Source organism: Camelus bactrianus, chromosome 6 (genome assembly GCF_048773025.1).
Source record: "Camelus bactrianus isolate YW-2024 breed Bactrian camel chromosome 6, ASM4877302v1, whole genome shotgun sequence".
NCBI lineage: Eukaryota > Metazoa > Chordata > Mammalia > Artiodactyla > Camelidae > Camelus > Camelus bactrianus.
In genome coordinates, this window is record NC_133544.1 from 43,378,563 (window position 1) to 43,397,472 (window position 18,910).

Consider the following 18,910-nt stretch of genomic DNA (forward strand, 5'->3'; position numbering starts at 1 on the left):
CTCACCCTCTCCCACAAATACCCCAAAACTCACATCTATGGACCTACTCAGCCAACCAGAGCACCTGTCGAACTCCGACAGAACATCGCCCTCTTCGAAAGACAAAGACGCCAAAAATCTGGTAGGAGAAAAGAAAGAAAGAAGAGAAAGCAAAACAGTGTGGGACCGATTGCATGGGGAGGGAGCGGCAAAGGAGGACTGGCGCTCATTTGCTGGGTCTCTCCCCTCCAACGTAGAGGAAAGCGGGACGGAGGGGGAGCCTCCGAGGCTCAGATCTGCCCTGAGCACCCCTTGACCGACAGAACTGAGTTAAATGAGCACAAAGGGTCCCTGCAACACCCAGCCTGAGATGTGAGCTGGCAGCTGGGGCCGGGACAGGCTGCCCGAGCCAGGCGGAGGACTGGGGTGGCTGCACTGAGGCAGCCCTGGGGGACTGCAGGGTGCTGCGTGCCGTGGCTGGAAGGGGATTTGGAGCAGAACAACCTCGGTCCCCCATAAATTGCAAAAAAAGCAAAGCAACATGGCTGGTGTGCCCTGGGGGGAGGGGCGCCGTAGCCTTTGTCTCCTCAGACCTGCACCGCCATTACTGGTGCATCTCGCAAGAAGAGAGGCTGAGCGCAGCCACAGCCACCATCTCCTCCAGTGCGCAGCGCCCGGGCAGGGGCGGGGCTGAGACCTGAATCCGCATCTGGGGGCTCCGCAACCTTCTGGGCAGGACTGAGACTTGTTTACAGCCCGAGGCAGGTAGGATCTTTCTGCCCTGGCACCTCAGAGGACTTGCACCACCAAGACAAACAAGGAGCTGAGATTTGGCACAGAGCAGGGACGGGGCCGTTCCGCAGTCTTCCGTGAGCCCACCTTTGGAGCTCCGACCTGAGGCGGAGCTGGCAGCTGCACAGAGCAGCGGAGTGGCTGGCGTTGGGAGAGGGCGGGCAGCCACCTGCCTTCCTGGGAGGATTGCAGCACCTGACCACGGTGCTGGGAGGGGGCGTGATCCACCCACCTGCCTCCCTCCCGAGCGCAGCATCTGACTGCTGCATCGGGAGGAGGGGTAACCCGCCCACCCACTGGGTAAGCTCAGCTCCTGACCCAGTGTTAGGGGGCGCGATCTGCTAGCCGACAGCCACTGGGAGCAGCGCAGACAAGGGTGCCAACAGAGGGCCTCCGGAAACAGCAAGCTGAGTTCATGAAACAGGGTGAAGACACAAAAACCTCTCGATAAAATCATAAAGAGCACACTGCCTCTAGGAGAACTAGTTAACTGATACTCCTTAAGTTGCAGTGCCAGAGAGATATGAGCAATATGAAGAAGCAGAGGAACCACTCTCAATTAAAAGATCAAGAGAAATCCCCTGAAAGCACAATCAAGGAAATAGACATTGATGGCCTACTAGATCAAGATTTCAAAAAAGGAGTGATCAAAGTACTGAAGGAACTAAAAGAAACAGTGTTTAGAGATATAAAATATGTCAAAAATGAAATAGAAGCTATAAAGAAGAACCAAGTAGAATTAGTAAACTCATTTGCTGAGATGAGAGCTGACCTAAAGGCTGTACAAAGCAGGCTAGATAATGCAGAGGAACGAATAAGTGACCTAGAAGACGGGACAACAGAAAGCACCCAATCAGAATAGCTGAGAGAAAAACAAATGAAAACAATATAAGGGACCTATGGGATAATATAAAGTGTGCCAACCTACGCGTAATAGGGGTTCCAGAAGGGGAAGATAGAACAAAGGGGATTGAAAAGGTATTTGAAGAAATCATGACTGAAAACTTCCCAAATCTGAAGAAGGAATCAGATATCCAAGTACAGGAGGCTCAGAGGGTCCCAAACAGGAAGAAACCAAACAGACCCACACCAAGACATATCATAAACAAGATGGCCAGAGTCAAGGATAAACGAATGATCCTAAAGGCAGCAAGAGAAAAACAAAGAGTGAGTTACAAGGGAACAAGAGAGTTATAAGGCTCTCAGCTGATTTCTCTACACAAACACTACAGGCCAGAAGGGAGTGGCAAGATATATTCAAAGTCCTGAATGAACAAAAGATGCAGCCTGGGATACTCTATCCAGCAACGCTATCCTTTAGAATAGAAGGAGAGATAAAGAACTTCACAGACAAGCAAAACCTAAAAGAGTTTGGCAACACTAAACCCATGCTAAAAGAAATATTGACAGGTCTACTCTAAATAGAAAAGAAGCAGGATGCTACAAAAATGAGAAACTCATAACTGGAAAGGAGATAACTGCCATGAATTACAAAAAGAATAAACACAAAATTATAAAAGAAGACATCTAAATCATTAAGAGTGGGAGAGGGAAGCAAGGAAAGCCACTGTGGAAAATGGTGTGGAGATTCCTCAAAAGACTAGGAATAGACTTACCATATGACCCAAGAATCCTGCTCCTGGGCATGTATCCAGAAGGAACCCTACTTCAACATGACACCTGCACCCCAGTGCTCATAGCAGCACTATTTGTAATAGCCAAGATACAGAAGCAGCCTAGATGTCCATCAACAGATGACTGAATAAAGAAGATGTGGTATATTTATACGATGGAATACTATTCAGCCACAAAAACTGACAACATAACGCCATTTGCAGCAACATGGATGTTCCTGGAGAATGTCATTCTAAGTGAAGTAAGCCAGAAGGAGAAAGAAAAATACCATATGAGATCGCTTTTATGAGGAATCTAAAAAACAAAAAACAAAAAACAAAAAAAACCCATAAATACAAAACAGAAACAGACTCATAGACATAGAATACAAACTTGTGGTTGCCAAGGGGGTGAGGGGGTGGGAACGGACAGACTGGGATTTTAAAATGCAGAATAGATAAACAAGATTATACTGTATAGCACAGGGAAAAATATACAAGATCTTGTGGTAGCTCATAGCAAAAAAAAAAGTGACAATGAATATATGTATGTTCATGTATGACTGAAAAATTGTGCTCTATGCTAGAATTTGATACAACATTGTAAAATAACTATTACTCAATAAAAAAATGTTAAAAAAGATTTTCAGGGGCGTGGGTATAGCTCAGCAGTAGAGTGCATGCTTAGCATGCTTGAAGTCCTAGATTCAATCTCCAGTACCTCCATTAAAAAAATTTTTTTTTAAATAAACCTAATCCCTCCCAAAAAAACCTGAAAAAAATACAAAATTGTATTTTACAAAGATTTTTCAGGGACTCTGGGAATTAAAACTTGTTTCCCTGTTCTCTGCTGTAAGAGATGGACATAAATAAAGATAATAAAAGTGTATTTTTCAGAAGCTAAATATGCTAGAAGCTGAGAATATAATTTTAAAAATGGGAAATCCTGCCAAATTGGAGTTTGATTCAGTTATCATTACTTCTCATTTGTACCAGTTACTGGTTACATTTAAAATTAGCTGAGCCATAATAGTAACATAAATTGCTTGGGTTGTTTTTTGCCAAAAAATTTATTTCCTTAAGGCATTCTGAGCTCTGCCACACACGCACTCAATCTCTAAGAGGTACATGATATTCTTCTTTTTAAAGTTCTTCTCTATATTTGAAGCTCTGAGATTAACAAAAGGAGGGTGACTGCATAATAATTATTAATCACAAATTAACAACTTCTGCTAGGTAAACAGTTTTAACCCTAGCAACCTTACCTTAAAATCACTGATAGAGTATTTCATGCTTGCTTTAATCTCTCCTAATATTGTTACTTTTTAGCCTTTTTACAATTTTGTCTTAGTTATGCTTACACTTAAAGCCATCTGTTTAAACTTCATCTTTTTCTTCTTCTTCTTTTTTTTATTTTTGATCTTTTTGTGGGGGGAGGTAATTAGATTTACTTATTTACTTTTGATGGAGGTACTGAGGATTGAACCCAGGACCTTGTGCATGCTAAGCATGCACTCTACCACTGAAGTATACTTTCCTCCCCACCTTTTTCTTTACTCATGGGAATTATGTGGAAAAATCTTGATAGTCATGTTGATCTTTTTTTTAAACAAAAAATTCACTTATTATAGGAATCAGAACATGTTATTGCTGTTGTTAAGGATGGTGATACAGTTTAATTTTATATGAATTTTCTCTTTATAAGCACTTCTGTTAACAGTAGTTCTGCTGTGATCTGAACAGGAACGAGTTCAAAAAACCTTCCCTCATCCAATTGATAAATGGGCTATTGCTGATGCACAGTCTGCCATAGAGAAACGAAAACGAAGGAATCCTCTCTTACTGCCTGTGGACAAAATCCATCCTTCATTGAAGGTAAAACAAACAAACAAACAAACAAAAAAAAACGAGCAAACAAACCAAAACAACCATTGGGGAAGTTCTTTATAACAAATAATACTTTATGTAGTATCGGTATGTTTACATATCATGATCTGTGTTATTGTCTATGTGCACTTGAGTGTAGAGACTTGTACACACACACATATATATGCTTCTTAATATGTGTCCAAAACAAAAATAAATATACTTTGATAAGATTACTTTTCAAGTAATATTAAAAGTTAATGATAAGAAATAATGCATCTTTGTGGCATCTTCTGATGACTGCTCCCCCTGACTGACTTTTAACTTTTTGTTGATTAAGAAAACATATAATGAAAAAGCTACTGTGTGTTCAGAACAACTTTTACATTAATTTGTATTTAATATGCATTGTAAAAGGAGGCTAAGGGATATTATTTAGTCTGTAGAAAATAATTGTTGTACATGAATTTGAGTATCCCTTGATAGCAATTTCAAGACCCCCTACTCCCAACACATACACACGTCCTCCCCTCAGTAGAAACCATTGTAATTTGGGGGATATTAATTAAAGCAGGATCCTTGAAGTTACCAGATACTTGTCAAATGGGTCAAGAGGTTTTCAGTGAAGTCCAGCCCAAGATTTCTGTGTTAGATTCTAACAGTCTCTTCTTGTTTGATGCCAAAGGCAGAGCTGTTAGATTAGATATCTCTTAAAACAAAACATAAACCTGATACTGGGCCACCAGCTCATTCTATATCCTGTGGTACCTGTGAGTATAGACATTTGGTTTATAGAAATTTCTTGATAAGCAAGAATGTTAAATAAAATTTTTGAGTGCTTAACTGCTACTTGACAGTGTTGCTTTCTTTTAGAATTAAATTGTTTATTTTTTCCCACAGGAAGTTTTAGGGTACAAAGTGGACTACCACGTGTCCCTATATATTGTGGCTGTACTAGAGTATATCTCAGCTGATATTTTAAAATTGGCTGGTAATTATGTTTTTAATATCCGACATTATGAAATATCCCAACAGGACATTGAAGTGTCAATGTGTGCAGATAAGGTAAGTGTTAAAAGGTATTTCACCTTAACTTGAAAGATAGTGACTGTCTCTTCTGCCTTTGTTTTTTGTAGTACATGATTATATTAGTGATTTTTGTAATTCCCAGTATTGGAAGACAGAAAAATGCAGGCTTTACAAACTAACAGTGATATTTTCAGGTTTTTTCAGCATGTGATAGGATGAGAATCTTTTTTTCCATCAAGAATTTTTTACTTACAGAAAAAACATCCAAAGCTTCAAGCCAGTTTAGGAAAAGTAGTTTGAGTTTTATATTTTTAGAAAGATAATAAATACAGAGTAATCAGATACTTTTAAATATAGGAAGTAATTCTGAAAAACATACTTTGGTTTCAGAGGATAGTTCAGTGGGACACAGATAGAAAAAGACTTTGCAATGCCAAAGTTACTTCCTTTTGATAATTTTTTTTTCCTTCTTTCTTCCTTGTTGTAAGTTATTCTGGAAAGAAATTGAGTCTTTATTTTCCTCTCTCCTTTTCTTCCCTTTCTACTTGCCCTCCTTTTTTTCTTATTTTTAAATCAACATTTTGAGTACCTGTTATGTGCCAGTCACTGTCCTGAATATTGAAGATACAACAGTGAACAAATCAGCAATCCCTGTGTTAGAAGGAATTTATTTTAGTAGGAAATGAAAGTATTATAAACAAATAATCACAGCACAATATAATTAAAACTATTACACAAATAAATCAAAGGTGTAGTGGAAAAGTGATTAACTCTGGCATAGGGGAGACCAGGAACACTTCATAGAGAAGGTGCCTAAGCTAGACCTCTGAGGGTTGATGACCCCAGGACCTGGCACATGCCAGTGGTTTTCTCCTTTGCACGTCAGAATTACCAAAAAGCTTTTAAAGAATACTGATGCCTGCATCTAACCCCCAGAGATTCTGATTTACTTGGCCTGGGTTGGGCCTCTAAGCCTCAAAATTTTTGAAAATGTCTCAGGTGATTCTCATGTGCAGTTACAATTGAGAGCCATAGTACTATGCCATAGTCTCAAAAATGATTTTTCACTTAAATTTCATAGTAGAAATTCCTTGTTATTTTTATTTTGACTTCTGAAATTATGATTACATTTTTAAACTTTGTTTCTATCTCAAATTTTAGAAAAGTTGCAAGTGCAATAAAACTGCTTGAGTGGGTTGCCAACATAGTTTAGTGTGTCCTACAAACGAAACATTCTATGTAATTGCAGTCTGACAACAAAATCCAGGAAATGAATCTTGATACATTATATTATGTAATCCTCAGACCCCATTCAAGTTTTTCCGGTTGTCCCAGTAATGTCCTTTATAGCAAAATGATACAGTTCAGAATCATGTGTTGTGTTTAGTTGTATCTTTTTCCTCCTTGTTCAGTCTGGAACAGTTCTTCATTCTTCCCTTAACTTTTATGACCTTGATGTTTTCAAGGATTATACTAGTTACTGTTTAAAGTGGCCCTTACTTTGGTTTTTTTCTGATGTTTTCTCTTGATAAGATTCAGGCTGTGGATCTGTGGCAGGAATATCAGAAGTTCTCACTGCATTTTCTGACATGACACACAATTTTGATATGTCCCATTACTGGTGATGTTCACTATGATCATTTGATTAAGGGTTTGTCTAATAGGCTTCTATACTTTGAAGGACTCTTTTCCCTTTTGTAATTAATAAATATTTTGTGAAATATTTTAAGGCTATGTAAATATCTCATTCTGCATTACACTTTAAATTTACGAATTTGTTTATTTCAATATGGACTCATTGATTCTTGTTTTATTCAATGGGGCATAACTTGTTACTTCATTATTTATTTTGATATTCAAATTGTCCCAGATTTGACCAACAGGAGCTCCTTCAGTTTGGCTTCTCTATCCCTGTCATTCTTTGAACACTTCTTTGACACAAGGTGTCCCAGGTTCAGCTTGTTCTTTACCTGCTGCTCAAGCCTAGGAGTTGCTGTTTTCTGAGAAATCCTGGTTCCTTTAGTGGAGAATGGTATTTAGAAACTAAGATCTTGGTGCTAGATGAGCTCATTGCTATTGGAGTGTCACTCCTCTGGTCTCTTAGAGGCCAGAATTAGGGGGTGTGTGTGTGTATACACATTATGTATATACATACACACTTGTGTTTCTTTTTATGAATTCACAGATCTCTTCAATCCAGATTGAATACCAAAGGATTCATTTTAGCCTCCTCTTTTTCACATTTGTAACTTCCTTATCTGACAGTGAAAAACCTGGCTCCTGTTTTGCTTAATATATTTACTTATCTGATCAATCTTTCTATATGTGACTAGTCTCCCAGCAGATCTCTCTCCCCTCACTGGTGTAGGTACCCTTCTTAACCTAGTTTCGGATTAGAAACCCTCCTCCCTCTTTGTATACATTCTCCTCACCCCTCTCAAGCTTTGACAGTCCCATGTTGGGCCACTGCTGCTATGGGACTACCTTCCCATGCAAATGCCCTCCTCACCCATTAGGGCTCCAGCACCCTGCATCGGGCTGCCGTACCATATGGATGGTCTCTTTACCTCAATTGATCTCTAACATCCTGTGCCACTGTGACCCCCTCTGTAGATATCCTCCTTCCTCCACTCGGGAACTGGCACCCTGAGGTGGGCCACTACAGCTTTTCCCTACACCCTGGTGCAGGGATTCCTACCTCAGTCACCCCATTCCTCCCCTCCCCTCCTTGCCCCCAGACGGTGGGCTTGGACAGGGTTATTGAGGGACTATGGGAAGAAGAGACTGTATTGCACATCTGAGTCAGTCACCTTTTCTATGACTCTTTTTAAAAAGGCAAAAGCAGTTAAATTCTAAACAATTACACAGGCTCAGAACTACAAGAGACTGAATCCTCGCAACAAACTGACAAGTGATCACATATGCTCCATTTGGGTACTGGGGAGCTTATTTCTCATAAAACTCTTCATTTTTATAAAATTCAATTAAGGTGAAATGTCTTCCTCATACAGAGTTAAAATTTATTTTTCTATTAACTTTCATTCACTAATTCTAATTCTCTCTTCTTGACTACATTAAGTAAGACTAAACTGTTTTTCAGAATAAGTCATTCTGTTATTTAAAGCATTTTTCCATGCATTAAATTTTCACCTTTTAAGACTTTAAAAAATAATCTTGTGACATGATTTTCAGATCTCATTATTGCATTGCTCTTAGACTATAACATCTAAAACTAAAGACAACAGTCTAGATTTGGTCTGACCAACACAGAATTACAGTGAAATGCCCACCTCCTTTATACTATATGCTATTCTTTCATAATTTCAGCATTTCAGAATTTCGTAAATTCAGCATTTTTTGGCCGCAAATTTCCCTCTGTTGGCTTGTTGAGTTTGCAGATGTCTTAACATATCTTTCATTTCTTACAACTTGTACTGTTGATTTTTTTTCCTGTAAGTTTGACTTCAGATTTATCTCTGGAAACTTCATACAGTTGTTGAGACTATGCTGCAGAATATCAAGATATTATAAAAATCTAGTTTTGTCATTCAGCATTTTAGATATTCTATCAGGTTTTTGTAATATATGCAAATCTGAGAAACTTTGTTTTAGTTGGTATTATTTATTAAAAATATTGAACAAGTTTAAGAGATGAGTTTTCCCACCTATGTTATTAGAGATACCTTTCTAGGTTAATAAATTACCATTTTTTTTCATTATGGCCTTTTAGTCAGCTACTATTTTACCTCCTTGTCTAATTCAGGAGTCAACAAACTTTATCTGTGAAGGACCAGAGGATAAATATTTTAGGCTTTGTGTCTATACAGTCTTTTGTAGAACTACTCATCTTTGCTTTTGCAGCTGGAAGGCAGCTGTAAACCAATGACTGTCAGCTGTGTTCTAGTAAAACTGTATTTTTAAAAAAGGCAGTGGGCTCACTGTGGCCTATGGGCTATTGTTTGCCTATCCTTTTCTACCGTGATTCCAGGTTTGTCATAAGAAGACTGTCATATGCTTAGCTAAGAGCCAGATGACTATCTGTGGGACTAGTCATGTGAATGGAGTAATGAGATTAGTATGACATGGTACGATCTTAGTAAATCTAAACTGATTTCCTGTGATCACTATTTCAAGAGCTCACAAATCATCTGTTTAATAAACTATTTGAATAGATGATTTCTAGGAATCTGTATAATTTCCCAAAGTCATATAATTTGCCAGACAGGGAACTTGAGAATCAACCTTTTTTTTTTTCTGTGTTTAAAAATAAGAACAGCATTTGACTATATGATGTGTTCTGGAACATCTAAGATTGCTGAGAATAGTTAGATGATCACAGGAAGGAACTGTAGAGCTCAATCCCTAATATCCTTGTCACTATTAAGGAAAATAATATTCAGACTGGAAAAATAGAACATACATGCTTAAGAGGTAAACTGATGTTTAAGAAAGGCAAGAGAGAATAAGAGAGCACAGAGCTGCTCTGAAGAAGTTTATTCCTCTGGGACCAGATACAATAGGATTTGAGTTCTTCCATATTTTTTCTTTTGTTGTAATATTACTCCATTTATTCCAAGAACTTGTTCTCCTTTATTATTCTTGTTATGAACATGACCAAAATAATGCTTTTATTGTCCTAACATTTATTCTAATTCTTTTTTTTCTTATATTTATTTTTTTATTCTAATTCTTAACTGTCAGCTGTGAGCTTTAGACTTCATTGCAGGCCTAACAGTTTATAAACATATACAATGCGTGTATGCTCTTTAAGCAAGTATCTTTTGTGCATTTACTGTGTATCACATGCTGTGAATTTTAAGATAAAACTATGGCTCTTATCCTTAGAAATGTCAATATAAGTTAAGTGCTTATATAGAAAAGAGAGAGGATTGCTAATGGAGGACTGAAAGCAGTGGAAAAGATTCTGTTAGAGGAGTTCAGGGAGAGTTGGAAAAAGCTATACAAAGAAAATTATATTTGAGCTAAGTGATAAAAATGGCTAGGACTTATCAGATGAATAAATGTGAGAGTTGGAAGGAAAAGGAAGTAAAAGACATTGTAGACAGGAGGATAGAAGTAACTGTCAGATTTAAGAGCTATTTCTGAGTTGGAGTTAACAGGATTTGGGGACTGATTTGATAGGGAAGTTGAAGAAGTGTTACGTCTAGGGTAATGACAAGTTATCCAGTTTTGAAGGCCAAGTAGATGATGCTGTTATTAGTGATGTTAAAGTGGCTTGTACATGTATAGTTTGTCAGACAGGGAGATGTCTCGCAAGCCTTTCATAACACTTGTCTAGCGTCCGGAAATGCTGAGATAAACATTTAGCGAGTCATTATCTAGCAGTGATTGAAAGCGATCTAAGAAGATGAGCTTGCTTAGGAGAAAGTATAGTAGATGTTTCAGTCTGGTGGCCTGCTAGTGAATAGGGCTGCAGGTTTATTTCTTAAAATTTTGAATTATTTGTGATCTATTTATATTTACATATATGAAAATTCTACATAAAAATCTAGATTCCAGACTTCTTGAAAAAGGAAAATCAAAATGCCTGACAGAATAGCTGGCATTGAGCAGTGCCCTTCCTCTTTAGGTGCATGCATGTACCTTCTAGTTTGCCACACTCCCACCACTTCTTTTTTGGCAAGGGGGTGAGGATTAGGTTTATTTTATTTTTAATGGAGATACTGGGGATTGAACCCAGGACTTTGTGCATGTCCACTGAGCTATACCCTATCCGCCTCCCCACCACTTCTTATGTATTACCAGGATGTTGTCTGCCTCACCCCTGTAGCATTTACATTCAGGATTTTTGGTGTTGTGTGACCAAAACAGTTCTAAAAATAGAAACCTGCAGTGGGTAGTAGAGAAGGAGGCCCCACTGACAGAATGGTATTTGAGAAGCCAAGGAAGGAGAAAGTTTAAGAAGTCTGGTCAGCTGTGTCAATAACTAGAGAAAACAAGAAAATCCTAGGAGGTTATTAGGAGAGCAATTTCAATAGAGTAGTGGGTTTGAGACGTAAGAAATCAAGAGATAGTAAGTACAAACTACTTTAAAAATCTCTCTGGTGGGGAAGAATAATCTGTGATGCCTTTTATTCTATTGCATGTCTGCTTAAAATCAGATTTCATTAGGTAATCCCCATACATCCCCAGTGGTTTCTTCAAAGGTCTAAAATGGCTGAGAATCGGAGGTAATGATATTCAGTGGTAGGAGGATGAGTAGCATGGTGGGGACAGTGAGGAGAGAGATTTTAGAGTATCACAAGAGATGAGGCTAGGGAAGTGGGCTGGGGTTAGATCTGAATGGCCTTTATCCTCACAAAATTAGAATTTTATACTGAAAGCGGTGAAATCCAGCATCATATTTATGTAGCGTATGACACAGATTTGGTTTTAGGAACATAATTTTGGAAATGGGGTTGAGAAACCATTCACAGGGAGATCGTATTGCAAGACTTGCATATCCTTGTAAGAGATGGTGATTGCTTAATAGTCTGATTTGAAGGGTAGAGTGAAATGGAGAGAACTGCCGGTTGTAAGAAGTATTTTTGTTAGATTCAAGAGGATCAGGAGAGCAAGGTCCACATTTATTTTGTTCGTTGCTGTATCTTACCAACATCTGGCACAATTTCTGGTGATCAATAGATGTTTTTCAGAATGAATGCATGAATAAATGAATATCTCATATTGTATTGTCAGAATTTCCTCTCATCCTCTTGAAGTTGTTTTGCTTTTTGGAGCTTCCTTTTTGGGATTATGCCTTTTTTTTCTCTCGTGAACTCTAAGAAGGTAGTTTTTAGTCAGTCTTGAATATATAATTAAGTAGGTCCAATTTTTCTTTTCTTTTTAAACTATGTTTAATTCTAAGAAATATGGTCACTTTTTTCCAGTTGCTTTTGATTACAGCTAGTTCTTGCCTGTTGGTTGACTTAAATTCATAGTACCAATCTTTACTATTTTCTGAAAGGGGAAATTGTCACTAGGAATTTAAGCATCTGTGGGATACTTGATTTTAACAAATGAACTTAATAGCAGTTATTGATGTAAATACACATCAGAATACCATCACACTGTTAATATATTTTGTGTATCATTTTATTTTTCTCCTTTGAACTCTACCCAAGTGCATATAACCATCCTTACAGTAGGACAAAGAGCTACCATTTTTGAATGCCTACTATTTACCAGATATAATATATGCATTTCATGTCCGTTAACCTTGCTGAATTCTTTCATCAATTACATTTACATATAAGGGATCTGACTTTTAAAAGAACAAATAACTTGTCTGTAGTAACAGGTAAGTGGTTGAACTGGGGTTTTGGCTCAGATTATTCTCCAAAGGTATGCTCTTTTTGCTATTATATAAGGTGTTTGTGTGTATGTGTATATGTATTACGCACATATATATTTATACACACGTACACACGTGGATGTGTATATATATATGTATATATGTAATTTCACTGTTAGATATATCTTATTTTCATAAAGATTTATTTTTCCATACCCAGTTTTATATGAACATTATGTGAACATTATCCCTCTTCAATTTTTCATATTTCTCTTATTTTGAATTTTCTCTTATAAAGTTAGTCTGTAATACACACAACTCTCATTACTTAATAATGTTTTAATTCTGAGTACTTTGAGATGGGTTTTATGACAGTAAGAAAAATAAGTTTATCCATTATTGGTTTATATTTCTTAGGTTTTGATGGACATGTTTGATCAGGATGACATAGGCTTGGTTTCTCTCTGTGAAGATGAACCTAGTTCTTCAGGTGAATTAAATTACTATGACCTTGTCAGAACTGAAATTGCAGAAGAAAGACAGTATCTACGGGAACTAAATATGATCATAAAAGTGTTTCGAGAAGCTTTTATTTCTGACCGAAAGCTGTTTAAACCTTCTGTAAGTACTTTTTTGGTCTTGAAATTGTCTATCCCCAAAAGTCAGATAGTAGCTCAGAATCATAAATAGTAATATTACTTATATACTTTATGTGTATATAAAACAAAAACATTCTTTTATATATTGTGGGAGGTTTTATTTTTTCATCTTTTAAAATTGAGATATAGTTGATAGACAGTACAACATAGTGATTCACAGTTTTTAAAGGTTATGCTCCATTTGTAGTTATTATAAAATATTGGTTATATTCCCGGTGTTGTACAGTATGTATCCTTGTAGCTTATTTATCTTATGCATAATAGTTCATGCCCCTTAATCCCCTACCCCTACCTTGCCCCCCTCCCCTCTTCCATCTCCCCACTGGTAACCACTAGTTTGTTTTCTGTATCTGTGAGTCTGTTTCCTTTTTGTTATATTCATTAGATTGTTTTATTTTTCAGATTCCACATACAGTATTTGTCTTTCTGCTGACTTACTTCACTTAGCATAATACCCTCCATGTCCATCCATGTTGTTGTGCATGGCAAAATTTTGTTCTTTTTTATGGCTGAGTGGAGATAGATAGATAGATAGATAGATAGATAGATAGATAGATAGATAGATAGAGGTATATCTATATATATCTTACATTTTCTTAATCCATTCATCTGATGATGGACACTTAAGTGCTTGTAAATAATGCTGCTGTGAAAATTTGGGATATTATGGGTTTTTTAATATGTGAATTGTTATACTAATATAATAAGTGTGGTGACAATGAAAATAGACACAAAAATCAGGGGGATTACACTGGAATAAAATCTTTTTTGCTGTATAGTATTTGAGATTTACAGTCATTTATTTGAAGATGGTGAAAGAAATGTATGGTCTAGAAAAGAAAGACTTATGCTTTCTCCTGTCTTTTGGTAAGTACTTTAAGGCAGTAGTTTAAAGTTTTAACAGTGGAACTTTTTAAGAATAAACGTTTATGCAGCATGTCACGTAAACAAAGGCAGAACGTCTCTGTTGGAAGACAGGGTGGCAGTAGGGTAAGTATGATGGGGAACCAGGGAGACTTGTCCATCTTTTTCTTAATCTCTGTAGTTGCTAAAGTCAGCTTTAAGGAATTGAAAGCTTTTTTAAGAAATTATTTTTAACTTCGTTTTCTTTCCTTTCTTTCTCACATGATCTGTTTTTCCTTAGATATCTGTCTTTCAGTTTAAATACTCAACCTTTTACCTCCTGACTTCTTCCCCCATGAGGGAATAGGAGTGATGCTCAGACACAGTTTGACTGAGTGCTTAGATTAGGAACTGATTTAGCTTTTTCATTCTGTTTCAAAAGAATGAGTGTCAGTGATAATTTAAGATGTTTTAATTGATTTTATCCTTTTTTTTTAAATGCATGTTTAGTTTAACATTTGATATAACTTCTACTGGACACACTGCCTTAAGTAGTCAACATTTTACGTTTGTCAAAGTACTATCTTACTTTATGTTGACCCTAACAATTCTCTGAGATAGATAGAACAGGTATTATCATTTCTACCTTACTGGTGAGGAAATTGACACAAAATTATTATGACATGATAAGTTAATTATGACATAGTAAGTTAAGTTGAACGTGAATTTTGGTTCTTTTGTACCACAGTGTAATTGGTTTTTGTCTATAGTGGTATGAAGAATAAAACCTAACAAATGCTGTAGGCTAATAATAACTGCTGGTAGCTAATATTATCCTCTGTATCCCATCAATTTTCATTTCTAAGGAATTAATTTTTATGGGTCTCTTCACTAAATTTGTGCTGATTTGATAGAAAAATTTCATTATAATACTGAAGATTCAAGAGAAAGAGAAAACCCCTCTTCTCTATCTCTGTATCTACTATATTTTTTCAGCATAGATGAAACTGTAAACTTTTGAAATAAAGACCATCTGAGATCAGAGCACAGAACTCACTAAATATTTGATAAAAGAATGAATGACTTTTGATCTTAATTTACTCCTTTGGGCCTTACTCCTGTATATTCAGAAAGCTCACATTTGTGGAGGGCCTATATATGCCAGGAGCATTTTGTAGAAATCATCTCATTTAATCTTAAGGACTTTATGAAATAGGTATTAGTATACCAGCTGTGTGACCCTGGGCAAATTACTTAACTGCTCTGTGTCTCTGTCTCCTTATTAATAAAAGAGGATGATAATGGTATCTATCTAATAAGGCTGTTATAAAATTACACATCAGGGACTTAACAGTAGTGCCTGAAACAGTAAGTGACCACAATTTGAGATTTTAGAGTTACTGAACAAAACTATCTAGAATCTATATTTTCCAGTAAATTTTCTGTGTGTAATCCAAGAAATTTTTTCTTTCCCTTCTTATTCATAGTTGACTTTTGTTATAATTTAGAATATATTTTGTCTTGAAATACGAGTATGTGATTGAGTAAAAAATACACCCTTAACACTTCTATTACTTATACTTAGTAATTTTTATCTTCATTATTTTTCTCCAGCATGTATATCTCAATTTTGAGTGTTTCAAAATTGATTACATTTCTTTTCTTTTTTTTTTCAGTTTTTTTTAATTGTAGTATAGTCAGTTTATAATGTTGTGTCAATTTCTGTGTACAGCATGTTTCAGCCATACATATACATATGTTCATTTTCATATTCTTTTTCATTATAGGTTACTACAAGATATTGAATATAGTTCCCTGTGCTATATGGAAGAGACTTGTTTATCTCATATTAATTTTTAAATGAAATTCTGAACCTGACATGTATTAACCTTCTTTTTCTTTGTTTTTTTTTTTTTTTAGGATATTGAAAAGATTTTCAGTAACATTTTAGATATACATGAACTGACCGTGAAACTTTTAGGTTTGATTGAAGATACAGTTGAAATGACTGATGAAAGCAGCCCTCATCCCTTAGCTGGCAGTTGTTTTGAAGATTTGGCAGAAGTGAGTTTACAAAACTGTTTTCTCATTGAAGTCCTAAATTAAGACATTTAGTAAGATATGCTTTGTGAAAGTTAAAAGACACTGCTGGATTTTGTAAGAAAAGTATTTAAGATTTAACCAGTAGCAAACTAAAATTATATTGTCGGTATTTACAGAGACACTTTAATAGTGTATTTATGATAATATTTATAGTAAAAGTTGATGGAATAGTAATATTTAGGGTCTTTTTTTTAATGGCAAATGCATTTAAGGTGAAAGAAAATAAATTTTATTGATCATAGGTATTTAGCTTTTGTGTATTTAAGTCTTAATTTCCAGAAGTGGAAAAGGAAATTTACATATGTTTTTTTCCCAAAGTAAAAGCCATATTTTGTCTCTCAAATGATTATAAGAGTAATGTAGCTCATTGAAAAATATTCAGAAAAATAATCACTCCATTTTTACAATACTTAGAGATTAGTTATCCTTAGAAGATTTAATTATCCTTACAAATATTTGTCTATGCATACATAGAAACCTATGGATATTTACAAAAGTAGGATCTTACTATTTTATAACTAATTTTTTTTTCACTCAAAATCATGAGCATTTAATAAATATACTTCACACAGTTTTTAAAGTCTAAAAGCTCCATGTTATATGGAGACACCTTAATAAATTTTAATTATCTACTATTATTAAGCATGTAGGTTGTTTCAGTTCTTTTTGTTATTATAAACAGCACTTCAACAAACATTTATACAGTGCCTTCATAGCCTAATAATTATTTTAGGACATAGTCCTGGAAGTGGAATTGTGGTCCAGGAGACTATGTACAGTTTTAGAACTTTGAAACATTTTGCCAAATTTACTTCCAAATAAGTTTCAGTATATGCAGGCCCTCTTTTTTCCCACATCTTCACTAACTCTTTGTATTATCCCATTAATTTTCGCTAGTTTAGTGGGAAAAAAACAGCATTTCACTATTCTTTAATTTTGCTTTAATTTTTTGCTATTTTTTTTTTCAACTAATGATATTGAAAATCCTTTCATACTCATTGGCCATTTTTATTTCTTTTAGAAAACAGGTGTTAAAAGTGCTTTCTTTAGATTTCCTAATTTTATAATCTCTTCCTAATTTTTCTGAAAATATAGATCACTTTTATTACATCATTTTGTAGACAGTGGAACTGATAGTGTAGAAATATTCAGTTACTGATGCTTAAGATATTTAGGCTTGCTCTTATTAGAAAGTTTTTAAATTGTGTTATCTTAGCATATTAGTTTGTAGTCTGGTTGCTTGCTGTACTCTTAAAGATATCATGGTTTAAAAACATAATGAATTTTCTAATTTTTTTTTGTGGTAAAAAATATTTAAAAATTTGTCATTTTACCCATTTTAAGTTTACAATTTAATGAAATTAATTAAATTCACAATGTTATGCAACCATAACCACTGTTTCCATAACTTTTTCATCCCTGCAAACAGAAACTCTGTACTCATTAAGCAATAACTCCCTATTCTTCCCTCTCCCCTAACCCTGATAACCTCTAATCTACTTTCTGTTTCTGTGAATTTGCTGATTCTAGATATTTGAATCATTACAATATTCTTTTCTTTCTACTTCTTTCACTTAGCACAATGTTTTCAAGGTTCATCCATGTCATAGCATGTATCAGAACTTCATCCCTTTCTATGGCTGAATAGTGTTCCATTGTATATCTGTTCCACACTTTATTTATGCATTTATTTGTTGATGGACACCTGTTTTTCTACCTTTTAGCTATTGTAAATAATGCTGCAGTAAGCATTGGCATATAAGTACCTGTTTGCGTCACTGTTTTCTGTTCTTTTGGGTATATACCTAGGAGTAGAATTGCTGGGTCATATGGTAATTCTTTGTTTAGCTTTTTGAGGAACTGCCAAACTGTTTTCCACAGGGGGTGCACCATTTTACATTCACTGGCAGTGGACAAAGTGCTCCAGTTTCTCTGCATCTTCACCAATACTTGTTATTTTTTGAAAAACATACTGTATTTTTAAAATACAAAAGTGAAATAAATCTTTTAGTTCTAACTAATCATTGGGGGTGTTGATTATTATAAAATAATAGAAATTTATTTAAATATAAACATTGGACAAAATATGGACAGTTTCTGTTTTATTTTACTGTATATTAGTCTTTGCTTTTTTTTTTCTTCTAATTTTGAAAAAGTTTAGATTGGATAAAACAGCAGTAGTATCACTTTTTGCTTCTTTTGAAAGTACTGTAAGTGTAAACTCCTTTCAGCCTAAGTAAACATAACTGAAATTTCAAATCCCCATCTTCTTTTGCTAATAAATACACCTTTCCTGGGATAAATGTGCATAAGCATTTTAGAAGTTTGATACTTGCGACCACAAAGTCAGTGACCTATTTTAAGACCAGTAGCTTCTTGTCTTTTGCTCAAGATCATTACTTATTATATATATATTTTAATTTCCAAGTTACAGCCATAGTTATTATTTGTTCCTGAAATTAAAAAAAGTTCTGAAACCTGATAGAGGACTTGAATAAAAATTTGCCATTAAGTAATCTGTGCCATATTAGTAGAAAAAAAAGTTCTTTTAAACCTAACACATTTTCCTTTTTAAAAAAATAGGAGCAAGCATTTGATCCTTATGAAACATTATCTCAGGATATTCTTTCACCAAAATTTAATGAACATTTCAGTAAGTTGATGGCCAGACCTGCAGTGGCTCTACACTTTCAGGTAAACTTGAATTGGATTTTTTTTTTTTTTTAAATAAA

The 18,910-nt window shown here is 35.4% G+C and overlaps 1 protein-coding gene across 1 annotated transcript in view; it reads left to right on the top strand.

Annotated features, from left to right (window-relative positions):
• The window catches only part of SOS2 (SOS Ras/Rho guanine nucleotide exchange factor 2), an 87,480-nt gene that overhangs the window by 24,300 nt on the left and 44,270 nt on the right, over positions 1-18,910 (top strand). The window contains exons 3-7 of the mRNA XM_010967053.3: positions 4,128-4,259; positions 5,151-5,315; positions 12,991-13,194; positions 15,996-16,139; positions 18,762-18,872. Coding sequence (XP_010965355.3) covers positions 4,128-4,259; positions 5,151-5,315; positions 12,991-13,194; positions 15,996-16,139; positions 18,762-18,872 — 756 coding nt within the window. The remainder of the gene's footprint in view (positions 1-4,127; positions 4,260-5,150; positions 5,316-12,990; positions 13,195-15,995; positions 16,140-18,761; positions 18,873-18,910) is intronic.